Source organism: Rhopalosiphum maidis, chromosome 1 (genome assembly GCF_003676215.2).
Source record: "Rhopalosiphum maidis isolate BTI-1 chromosome 1, ASM367621v3, whole genome shotgun sequence".
Lineage (NCBI taxonomy): Eukaryota > Metazoa > Arthropoda > Insecta > Hemiptera > Aphididae > Rhopalosiphum > Rhopalosiphum maidis.
This window is the reverse complement of record NC_040877.1, coordinates 82111696-82125143: the sequence shown is the minus strand read 5'-3', so window position 1 is coordinate 82125143 and position 13448 is coordinate 82111696. Positions and strand designations below refer to the sequence as shown.

Genomic DNA, 13448 nt, shown 5'->3' with positions numbered 1-13448 from the left:
AGATCCACCACTGGTATTACTTAATGCAGCAGTTCCCAAACTTTTTTAGTTCATGCCACCCTAAAAATTAAAAAAAATAATTGGGCCTCCCATAAAAAATTAAATTACAAATTTATAGTATTTAAATATACAAACATTTTTATTTTTATGACAATATAAGTTAACAGTAAATATTTACCATGCACCTCACAGTTTGGGAAACGCTGACTTAATGTTTAAAAGGCTTTAATTTATTAAAGCCTTTAAAAAATCAAAACTATTTTAATATTTTCATCACACAAGAAAAATTGTATAGTTTTAATAATTTAAAGCTATTTATATTAACAGCAAGAACTTGTATTTACATGTTTCTACTTCTACTGTAGATGAATCAGTACTGACTTACAAGTTAATATTAGTTATATACCTTCTGAAATATTTTTAACAAATATAAATTCAACCTACCATATAAATAATAAAAAAATTAATTATAAATTTATAAAATACCCATAGAAATAGTTGAAAATTAATTACTACTGGATCCAAATTTAACACATCCATTAAAGGAAAATAATCATCAGGTAATTAAAAAATATATATCATCAATTCAAAGGATTTTTTTTTTTGTAAAATAAAATTACTAAAACAACTACTTAATAAAATTAAAAATTGATTATTATTTTTTTAGTACTTAATAATATTTTATATGAATGTTTGTGTAGGTTTAATATAAATAGAAAATTATTTGTTATTAAACAAGCACAGAGGAATATTAGTTTTCAGTGTGTAAGCATATGAAGTACAAAAACTTATACAAAAAAGTATTAATAATTATTATAAATTTAACTCTTGAATACACATAAAATGGTTACATAGGTCTTCCACGTCCACGCCCCTGTTGTTGTTCTTCACCACCGCCTGATTTTGGATTTTTAATTGTTTGATCTACTGATAGAACTAAACAAGCAGCTTCAATAGCAGCGGCAAGAGCATTTTTTTTAATGATCACTGGTTCCCAAACACAGTTTTCAAAATTATCTACAACATGTTCTCGATTGATATCCACACCAAATGCTTCACCTCCTTGAGCATGTTTCTGACGTAATTTGTTCAATATATTAGTAGCATCAAAACCAGCATTATCACACAATTGTCTTGGAATAATTTCCAATGATTTTGCAATAGCAGCTACAATCAATTGTTCTTTACCAGCTATTGATCTAGAGTAATCACGAAGTACTTTGCTTAATTCCATTTCAATAGCACCTCCACCTTTACAAATTCAAATAAAATTAATGAAAAAAACAATAATTTGAATTAAATAAATTATTAATTTATTTACCAGCCACAATTGAGTCGTTTTTTACAGTTCTTCGAACAATCATAATAGCATCATGTAAAGAACGTTCAGTTTCATCTAATAAATGTTCACCTCCACCACGTAGTATAATAGTACATGCCTTGGCATTAGGACATCCAGAGAATATATTGAATCTATCTCCTCCAATCTGTTTTTCTTCAAAATACTCACATTTACCAAGTACAGAATCATTTAAATCATAAGTTGTAGCAACAATGACACCACCACATGCTTTCATTGTACGTTTTAAATCTTCATCAACAACACGACCAGCACAAAACATATCTCTATAATTACAATTAAAAATCAACCAATCATACAATATAACTTAAGATAATTGATATATTTCACTTACCTGTCAGCAAAATATTGAGTAGCTACATCACCAATTGGTAGTTTAGATAATACAACTTGAGCTCCACTTTTATAGATATGTTCAAGTTTCTCATACAAAATATTCCATTCAGTATCAACAACTTTTTGAAATTCCTATAATTATAACATACATAATATAAATTACAAATAGATAAAAATGGTAATTTACCCTATTACTAATTGGCTCTAGTTGTAACAGAGCAAGAAAAGTAGATTGTCTAAAACCATTGAATTAATAAAGAATCAACACACTACAATATTTGATTTGAACCCAAAACTCTACGTGTTATATGTTTTCAATACACCACCACTAAATCACCCACTTCTATCAAAATAACCTTGATGACTCAAATTATGTAAATAAATACCCAAATTGTATTTTGTATAGCTGAAGAGTCTTGATTAAAGAACTTGTTTGTTGGTTTAGCAACTTTAGCAAGAATATTATAAATTAATTAATTGTTTAACCCTTGAAGGCTTGCCTTATTTGTTTGTATACCTTTAATGCCTATCATTTGTCAAATTAATGAACATATATTTTTTGCACTGAGAGAATGTGACAATTTTGCAAGCTGATATAGCTCGTTCACTTACTTGTAAACCCTACCACACTATTGCAATTAAATTATATACCATAATTTATCTATTTACATATTAATTGTGTTTGTAAACAAAATATGGTTAAGTTAGTTAATAATAATTTTAATAAGAGGTTGGTGATTGGTAAATATCAGGAATGGAGATTATGGAGAATATTACAGCAAGATATGACACACATTTTGGTTTGTGTGCAAACAGAATATAGCATAAAATAAATTATTTCCAATTTAAATTAATCAGTATTCTTATAAAATTATCGATGTTTATAAAATCAACAAATAATATTATGGTTTAAAAAAGTAAAATGTAATTTCTAAGATGGAGACAACATATACGAGTGTTGCATTTTTTTTAATACTACATATGATTCCAAAATCAAATTATTTATATAGTATTAAATTTGATTACTAATAACAATTAATCTCAAATTTAATATAGTTGAATAATTTTTAATTAATAATAATATTAGTAAAATATGAAAAAAATAAAATTTACCTCAACAGTATTTACTCGCACTTCAGCATTAGAACGTTCAGCTTTTAATTCAAGCTCAATATTAAGCAATGCAATTTTTGGAGATTTATAATGTTTTGGCTGCATTTCAAAACCAGCATATGAAAATGTTTTTTTAAATGATACACCAGTAATGAGTTGTGAATCCTGTTACAACATAAATAAAAAATTAACAATAATAATTTATGATATAGGTTGATATACTCTAATAATAAAGTTAATAGCACAAAGTTGATTCTTTTGAACACAAATTTGCAGTTATGTGTAGATGAAAGATATAAAATAAATAAATGGACTAACACTTCCTAAATAATCATCTATTTTGTATTAATAAAAGTGTGAAATTGTAATATTACCTATTTATAGTTTGTACCATTAATGATATTTTGTTTTTTAATCTACTTAAATTATTTTAAATTGTTATATTAGTATAATTTATTATGTTATTCTACATGAAAAATAGTTGTCTACCTTTTCAGTTGAAAATTGACACAACTAATTAGAAAAATTTTAATGTAAACCTTATCATAACCAAATAATTTAAAAATTAACAAATTTAACAATCTATAGGTATTATTTTTATTTGAAAAACAATTCATAATTTAATAATTTAAAACTTTACTTTTGATTTTGAAAAGTAATTTACCTAGCTAAATAAGAACACATTAAATAAATAATAAATTAATTAAGTAATGTAAGATTATTAATCAATACAAGCACTAATTTATTTTAATGTAAATGACAAATTAAATCATTTAAGTAATTTACCAAACATTGAGAACTACATACAAAATAGAGGGGGTAGGTAACTTAATTATATTAATTAAAATTTAAAAAAAAAATTACCTGCAATCCACCACCTTGAACTTTTTTAATACCAATCATGTTTAATGGCAATAACTCATCTAATAATAATACTGCATCCACGGCAATTTTTGAAAAAAAATCTTTTTCTTGATGAATAAGCTTTGAATTAAGAGCAGTGGCTGCGCATTTTTGAAGGAAAGTGCGATATTCTTCATCATTGTTAAATTTCATCTAAAAAAAATAATGATATCATTATTATAGAATCCATTACATACAAACATAATATTATTTATTAATATATATATATATATATATATATATATATATATATATATATTAGTATATTACTTTATAAGCAATTTGATCAATTCTATCTTGTGCAATTTTTAAGCCTTTACGCAAAGCTTTAATGATAATTCTGGGATGAACTCCTTCTTCAACATAAGGTTTAACTTGTTTAAGAAACTCTCCTGCTAATAGAACAACACTGGTGGTACCATCACCAACTTCAGCATCTTGTGATTTAGCAATATCAACAAGAATTTTTGCTGCAGGATGGATTATATCTGATATTTTCATGATTGTTGCGCCATCATTAGAAATAGTTGCTGTACCACGACTATCCACAATCAATTTGTCCATTCCACGTGGACCTAACGTAGTACGAATAGCTTCAACAACTGCTTGACAAGCAGTAATATTGGATAATAATTGAGATTTTCCCTGGCTGTCTTCAGTTCCTTCTTTGAGTAATAAAATTGGGGGACGCTAAAAAAATAAATTAAAAACATAAGTATATACTTACAACAATATACAAAATATTATGGAATATTTTCTATCAATTTTATTTCAAAGTATCTACTCCAAAATACTGATTTATTTATCTAATGAGTAAAAATATCAAAATCTAAAAAAATTCAATACTGAAAGATAATTTATGATTTATAATATAAAATATAGTGAAATATTAGAGTTTATACATCTATTATCAAATTATAATTGTACAATATTTTTGAGACAATGTCATATCCTTTATATTTTTATATAAAATAGTGTAAAAAAGACTGGTGGTTTTTTAACCTACTTTCATTGCTTTACGCTTATCCGTACATTACTACTCTTTGACAATAATTCATAAGCAATACTAAAATAATAACCTAGATGTCATGATTATGATTTAACAGTGAATTATTTTTTATAATTCTCATTACATTGAAGGAGACAACCAAAAACGAGTATCGAGTATCACATCCTCTTAATAGGTACTCTTTGAAAAACATATAAAAAATATTAATGTTGCTAATTAATAATAATTTCTTGGAAGTAGAAACTATTCAAAACATTTAGAGCTCAAATTAATCATTTAATTTACTTTTAAATAGTAATTAATACCATACAAATCAACGATAGGTATTAGCAAAATAACGAAATTACTGATTAATAAATCTGACAGGAAAACGGAAACAAATGAATAATCAATAATAACAAATCTACAATGTAGAATTCTATAAGTACAAATGGTTTAAACTGTACTGTTTAAATCCTTTGATAAAATGTTAACATATTTAAAATTTAATCGGGAATTACCATTATAGGATCATTTCCTATAATTTGGTTACATTTCAATACATTTTCGACCTATTTTAAAGATATTCAATCAAATAATCTCATTTTTTGCACTCATGTGGTAAGAATAACAATAGCCGGATTATAAATTACAGGATCATTCATGTATCCCGTCATCAAATATAATTGTTTAATAAACGAATAATTTTACTACGCTTGTAACACTTACCATTTTGTAGAGTACTTATAAACTTTTAACACTTAAAAAAACTATTTATAAGAAAGAAAACAGATTGGTAAAGTAAATATCACAATTCCCGAACAGTAGAAAAGTACAAGAACTTTATGATTTAAGATTTTATGTTTTTATAATTTCTTACTAACCTATAATAATTTCCAAACTGCAGCTAACTACACACGACTGCAAAGAGGTTAGATAATTATTGTTCGGTATAAATGGTATCACAATAAATTATCTTTATTAAAATCACTAACCACGGTTAGAGCCTGACTTATTAAATTACGTATACCTTAAAAGGTCTGCGTATACCACTGAAAAATTTAAAAATAATGAAATTTTTAATTTTAACAAATTAACAAATCACATGAAATCTAATTTTTACCATTTAAAATTAAGAAATGTCTCATGACTAGCCATGATGATACAAACTTCTGATTTCAAGTATTCCAATTTAAGTACCTATTCAGTAGACGATTTTTTTTTAACTTTGAGAATTTAAGATGCTTATAATTCTAAATCATAAATTGAATCATTAGTTTCCCATTTATTGAACACTACCTATGTACTAAAGGTAATAGATAATAAGTTTAAGTATACCTTAAAACCATGTTTACACAGATCAATTAATTGTTGATACTTACGAAAAAAATTAGATAAAATAGGTAGGAAAAAAATAGATAGATAAAAAAGTACCTATTGTTTGCTTTTTAATTAATTCACAAATTGTAATCATTATAGTAGGCAAGTTATATAAATCTATTAACATTTGAAAATCAGAATAATTGTCTGATTAATTACAAATAAGAACATGACAAAATATATTAAATTTACATAATATATTTTAATTTAATGTTAAACCATACTTGGGCATTTAGACTAGTATCGTGGAATATTATTCTTAGTACCAAAGCTTAATAAGTCAAAAACTACTCTATCAGCTGAATTATTTGAAATAAAAAAACGATTTTTGTCACATTTAAAACAGATGTTTATAGTGTTTTACGGACAAAGCTCCTTTTAAATGGTACAAAAATTTTTAAGTATTTTAAGATTTTGAGTAATTACATTTTTAAAGGGAAAATGGGGCGTGTAATAAGTGATTCACCTTATATAATATAAGATTGACAAAATCACATCAATTGCTCACATTTTGTTCATTCAAAATCACTGTTCACTGCTAAATGGATTTCTTTTTAGCTACTATTAACTACCATTTATCATTAAATGTAATTATTATTCAAGCATAATGTGCCTAGCTATAGTTTCAGAAAATAAGTTAATCGTACAAAAACAATATAATAGGTAGCATCAAATAGTACTTGAGTTATCTATACAATTTGTTAATACTTATCAGATAGAAAATGTAGCAAACCAATCATCCATATGATTCAACAAAATTTAAGTAAACACTAAACAGTATACTCAAATAAAAATTTATTTTATTGTTTTGAATTTTGATAATAAAATTAAATAATAAGTCAAATAATAGATGGCTTGTTTTTTAATATTACAATAGTATAGCGTTTCCCGAAGTGTAATGTTCCGCGGAACTATCTCAAAGGTTTCACCAGATGTATGTGATTATTGAAAAAATTATTTTATATTTGGATTATTTATTTAACCCTAGATTACACGCATTTAAAATATTCACGATATTCTACGCACACGGTTTTTTTTACCGTGTATTTAAATATATCAATTAAAATTCGATAAATTGAAATAATCATTATTTTATTGCCAAATGTTTTGATTGATAATTGATACTTAATATAAACAAATTAAACTTTCATATAAGGTTAAGTCGGTAAAGGTTATATCACAGTATAGTAGTATACCACACACACAGTCCTTAAGACTGTTTTTTTAATAGATAATAAACGTTGTACCCTTCTAAAGTACAGGGCCACAGGGGCCTTATTTTCGAAATTTGTCGCATTCAACAAAAATACAACTCGATCGATTCGTGTGTAATGGTATTCTCGAAATAAGGTGTGAAATTACTCGCATGAAAAACGTTTGACATTTTGTCTATTGTCTATTTCGACTTCGACATATCCCAGTAAACATTTTTAGGTATATTATACATTAAATATACGTTTATTATTTACGAACTAACGTATAAATGTATAATACACGTAGATGTTGAGTTGATAAATAGTATAATTATGGTATAAATTTAGGTAAAAAAATAACTATTTAACGAATATTCAACGTTTAGTATCCAATGAGTACTGAGTATGTAGTGGATATTTTTCGTATAAATGTACTAAGTAGTATATATTTCAAGTACATGATAAATATTATTTGTAAAAATGTAATGTATTAAGGTTACCAGATTTTGAACTTTTTTTTAGACAAACCGTTAAAAATAGTATAATATTAAAGTTATTGTCTTTTAAATTTCGCTTCCCATTAACCCGTTAACCGATTAACTGGTACAAACTTAATGACCGATCGACACCGGGAGGATGAATGGCAACCCTATAGTATATTGAATGAATATTTTTTGTGTAAGCTTATTTATATATATATTTAGCTAATGCATTATTCACCAAACACTAGCTAGAAATTAAATAGAATAAGTTTATACCTATTGTCTACGTAAAATATACGTAAATGATTACCTATATTTCGATGCAAGTTCAGCTAATCAATAATCAACGTAGAATAAACGTATTTTTATAACAAAAGAAAAAATGTACGAATAAGTTTATACCTATCGTCAATGTAAAATCAACCTAGTTCAACGTATATTATACCATTTATACCATTATTATACGAATTACGAATAATAACGTATATGTATACACCAAAGTTATGCTTATTATTATACACGTAGATTATACAAGTAATATCCTAGCGCTATAGATTCAATATATTTATCAACATTCAACTGCAGAATAGTCATTAGTGATTATAGTCACTTTTTAATTTTTCGTTTACATTAGATTTACATTTCGACATCTAGTAAATGAGTAAATCTAGTTACTTGTTAGTTTTTAATAAAAGTTAAATTAATAAATTATAATAAAAATGGAAAACAATTATGAACAAGCTGTGATGTTTGGTATGATGAACGCTGAGAGACTAGGAGCTCAAAATGTTAGACAACCGTTTGGTGTTAAGATAAATTCTTTTTAGGCATTGTCGGATATAGCATTTGTCAAAACTTACAGATTGAGTAAAAATTTAACAAATTATTTAACCGAGTTAGTCACTCCATTTATAGAACTGCCAAAGCGTTCATTGGTGTTCAGTGTTCAAGATAAGGTACCTAATAAAGTAATAAGTAAAGTTAAAAATAAAAATAATAATTTATATTATAATATGTATTATATATATATATATACTTTTTTAAATATTATGTTAAAATGTTCTTTAGGTTTTAATCACATTGCAATTTTTTTGGAACTGGGTCGTATCAATTACCTACTGGTAATAATAGATATGTCCAAATTTGTATGATCCACATTTATACGGTCCAGATATGTACGTTCCTGATATGTATAGTCTGGGTTTAAACGGTCCAGATTTATAAATTCCAGGTTTATACATGGATCTTTATTACTCATATATTAATAGGTGATCAAAAGTCTGATCACAAGTGCTTTCTTATCAAAAATATTAGAAACTATTTTATAATAATTAAGGATTTTAGAATGTATTTAAAGAAAAAAATTAATTATCAATTGAAAAAAAAGTATAATTAATTAACGAGTAACTAAACACATTATAGTTATTGTTAATTAATAATTATATTTTTACATTATACTAATGATAGTCTAATCATATACAATATTATAAACATACGTTGTTTTAATTTTTTGACAAAATAAAATCTTCAGGGTAATCTATAATTTTTGGATATTTTTCAATCTCATCTTTACTATAAGAATCCAATGTTTTGGGTATAGATCGTAATGATCGAATTTGGTTGGAAATATTCTCCATAACCTCTTCGGGTACATTAGAATCTGGATAAATATGTAAACGTTCCATGACTACTCTTCTGAATAAATTGCCTTTCATATGATGATAAACAGCTTTTCTGATAATCTAAAAAACAAATAATAACTGTTATAAATAAATTTATTGAACTATAAATTCTTAATTTAAAAGAAATATTTATAAATAGAGAAAATTTCCGTCAGGTAAAATATTTTCTAAACATTAAAATACAAATGAACCACCTACTTGAGAAATGATGCAAGTGATTAATAGGCAATTCCAATAAAACAATAAACAATTGTTTTATGCAACCTTTATGATGAATAAACCAAGAGGTCTAATGGAAAAAACTCAACAATATACCTACACAATTTCAAAAAAAAAATAATAAACTACGTTTTAGTCTGGAGGTGTATGTAGAGTTCCTGGACTTACATAATTTTAACAATACACTATTCTACATAGTGTAAATACGCAGCTGAATTACTAAAGTTATAGGATAAATGTTTATTCTCAAATATGCGTAGTCAGCCCCAATCACGTCTATTAAATAATATTATTTAAATTTTTTTTAATGATAGTACAAAAAGAAGTAGTAAATAACTACAATAAACTAATTGGTTATTATTGGTTATTATTTGGTTTAACCATCTTAAAATTAAATTAATTTTTTTTAATTTTCACACATGATTAATTTATCCATAGATAACACATTCTAGTATTCTACACATTACTTCAACTTTTAATATTTTGTGACCTATATTATTCCTCAATTGGTGGTTCAAATAACAAAAATATATAATTAGATACTTTACTGTTGACACGAATACTGTGGCTGACACATTTCTGTGATCATAACTACCATCAGTATCATATGTCAATGTTACTATATTTGTGAATTCAAATAAAAAAAAACAAGAACAAAAAATTATTATATTTTAATTTTATAAAAAAAATTAATGATTTTCAAACCTAACCAGCATTTACTTAACAGTACTTATTAACCAGGGGTAGTCCTGGTTATATCCATTCTTTTAGGAAATTAACTGGACTAACAGATCATACCAGTTATATCTTATATACATTATCTAGACTATCAGTTTATAGGACAAGGTAATTAGTTTGAGAAAAGTCTAATACCATTTACTACAGCTGTTCGATTGTTTTATGTTAGGTATGAAAAATTAAGTGGTAGAAATAATTTAAATATATATGATCAAACTGTTATCTATTGAAATAATTATTTAAGAAAAATTGTAGTTACATTTATTAATAAAGTTGCATTTGAAAAAAAAAATAAAAATTTTTATGAATTTCTTACTACAAAATGATTTGTACATTTTTATTTTAACCGATTCAGTAAATTTTTTATATTTTTTAAATAAGAAATTAACAATTTACCAGTTTTGTATTACATTTTCAAGCATTTCTACCATAATTTTTAATCAACATATTTTATAAAAAAAAAGTTTTACCTACAAATAGCTCAAAAATGGTGAAATATTTTGAAAATTTTATTGCAAAATAAAAAATAATAATATAAATATTTTGTGAAAATTTAAAATATTTAAGGGTTATTCATTTTCGAGTCACATCAAAAAAATAAAATTGATTTGGAAATTCAATAGTATATATAAATTTAAGATGACACTGAAAATTTCCTTAGCATACCCATGATAAATATTTTTGTGGCCGCCAGCGGCTGCATGGCAGTCAACGTGTTAAGGGTGATCTATCTAAATCTCCCACATAATGGCATAGATAAGAGTACAAGTTGTGTAAGGGGATAAAAATGTGCAGGATTGGAGTATTCTACTTTGAGACATAATATAGATTAATAATTATTAATTGTATTTATTTTAATCACGACGGTTGACTATCTAATCAAAAATGTTCTGTGCTCAATATTGTAATCAATTCTTGAATAAATAAAATACATAACAATGTACAATAATGAAAATCTATTAATTTAGTAATAACTTTTATTATCATACCATAGTTGGATCTCTATCATGTAATTCCCAAGCTGGAGTCCAAGATGCTCCACCTGAATATCCAGTATGATGGAAATAAGCACGACGACGCCATTCCTCACCAGGAAATGCAATTTGTTTACTGTTAATAACTACAACATGATCGCCACAATCCACTAAAAATAAAATATTATTCTACATTTTTTTTATACATAAAGTTAATTTTAATTCATAATTTAACTTTTAAGATACATACATGTATTGAATTAGATAAAATAAATAACTGGGTGAATAATTATATTTTTAAGATTAACACATTCTCTGTTTATGACACATATTTGCGTCATTAGGTTTATTAACTTATAGACGGTTTGCTTTATTGAATATAATAAAGTTGTACCACAGTTCTTATTTTTTAAATGTATTATTTTTTTCTAAGTACCAAGGAACATACATAAAAAAATTATACAAAGCTATGTACATAAAATTTGCCATTAAAATATGTTTTAATTTAGTTATCCATTCAATTAAAATATTTTGTACTATATTATGTATAATCCTACAAATATAAAATAAGTTATTAGAATTTAAAAAATATATAAATACTTAACTGGTAAATTCAAATTATTTATAAAAATTAATAATATTATTATAAATAATCTATTAAATCGTAAATATAGATGTTAAAGTAATAAATTAATATCTTGATATAATAATAGCATATCACAAATTTTTGTACATGTTATTATTTAATGTAGTATAACATAAGCCTATTTTTAAAATATATTTGTATTAAATATCAATACTAACCTAAAGGATGATAAATTGGTTTAATGAGCCCTTTTAAATACTTTTCAATCGTAGGAGCACATTCTAAAGGATTTTGCCAAGCTGCATCGAACAAATGCCAACAGCGAGCAAATGTGTTCCATTGCTGTGAAAGTATACAAGTATTTTAAAACATAATGCAATATCTATAATCATTAATTCTACTATACATGTGCTACTCTAATATTATATAGAAATGAATAGCATGATATAATTTCAATAATAACAACCCAAAGTACTCACCTTTACCCTCCCTAATTGTGACATAGGTATTTATAGATTAGAACTATTCAAAAATTGAATTTAAACTTAATTACAACATAAGTAGTTAGAACTAACAAATGTGCAATATTGTACGATTTGTTCTTACAGTAGTTATTATAGTTAATACTTAGTGTAATACTATAGAACTATAATATTACCACAGCATTGATAAGAAATAAATGATAGTAAATTGTCGTGGTAAAGATGATAAAAAATCTATAATAAAATTTACTGATAGTTATATCTTATATCGTATATCTTAATTCATGGGTAAATCTAAGACCGTGGGAGGCAGTGGTGACTGGAGGCACAGAATAAATTAAATAAAAAAAATAGAATATTTATTATTTAATCTATTCTGTGGTGGACTTGGTAGAGGCACTTGGAGTTTTGGAACTGTCTAGTCCTGCCTCCTGCACTCGCAACGGATAGGTATAATTTGTTTGAATTTTTTCGTCTACTGAGATCAGATCAGACGTCCACGATGATTCAATATGTGCCAATAATATGGGTTTAAAATGTCTACGGGTTTATGCCCAAAACCGCATAGATATATGCAAATTAGTAAAAACGGTTTTGATAACGAATTGTACCTATAGTAAGTGGTGTATTTTTTTGGGGGAGGTCTAAAAAATAAAAAAAATTGATAATATTATAAAAAAATACAACATATAGAGTTATGAATTAATAATTATATTATTCCATTATTATTATAAATACAAATTAAGAGTTTTTATAGTAAAAAAGGTAAATATCTTTTTTTTTGACCAGTTCATTAATAGTTTGTTGTGGTTTAGTAGTTACCAATCTCATCATATCCCAATATGCAACCTGAATACCTATTATCTTAAGACTTAAATCGTAAAATGGCTATAAGATGTTGAATAATGAGTACTACTAGTACTAGAGCTCGAAATGTTTTGAACTAAAATACTTTAAAAATTATTTGCATTATTGCAATAAAAAATATCCAAAATTGCATTTAAAAATTACT

The 13448-nt window shown here is 25.3% G+C and overlaps 2 protein-coding genes across 2 annotated transcripts; both read right to left on the bottom strand.

The window, feature by feature from the left end:
- Positions 1-632: 632 nt before the first annotated feature.
- On the bottom strand, positions 633-5588 carry LOC113556091 (T-complex protein 1 subunit eta). The gene is made up of 7 exons (XM_026960830.1): positions 5430-5588; positions 3983-4402; positions 3674-3865; positions 2810-2974; positions 1695-1828; positions 1322-1626; positions 633-1251 (listed from the first exon to the last, which is right to left on the bottom strand). The coding sequence occupies exons 1-7, from the start codon at positions 5430-5432 to the stop codon at positions 848-850; spliced, it is 1623 nt and encodes a 540-aa protein (XP_026816631.1). The 5' UTR covers positions 5433-5588; the 3' UTR covers positions 633-847.
- A 3625-nt stretch (positions 5589-9213) lies between these two features.
- Positions 9214-12607, bottom strand: LOC113557127 (39S ribosomal protein L13, mitochondrial). The gene is made up of 4 exons (XM_026962449.2): positions 12434-12607; positions 12173-12296; positions 11384-11538; positions 9214-9497 (listed from the first exon to the last, which is right to left on the bottom strand). The coding sequence occupies exons 1-4, from the start codon at positions 12455-12457 to the stop codon at positions 9258-9260; spliced, it is 543 nt and encodes a 180-aa protein (XP_026818250.1). The 5' UTR covers positions 12458-12607; the 3' UTR covers positions 9214-9257.
- Between the last annotated feature and the right edge of the window lie 841 nt (positions 12608-13448).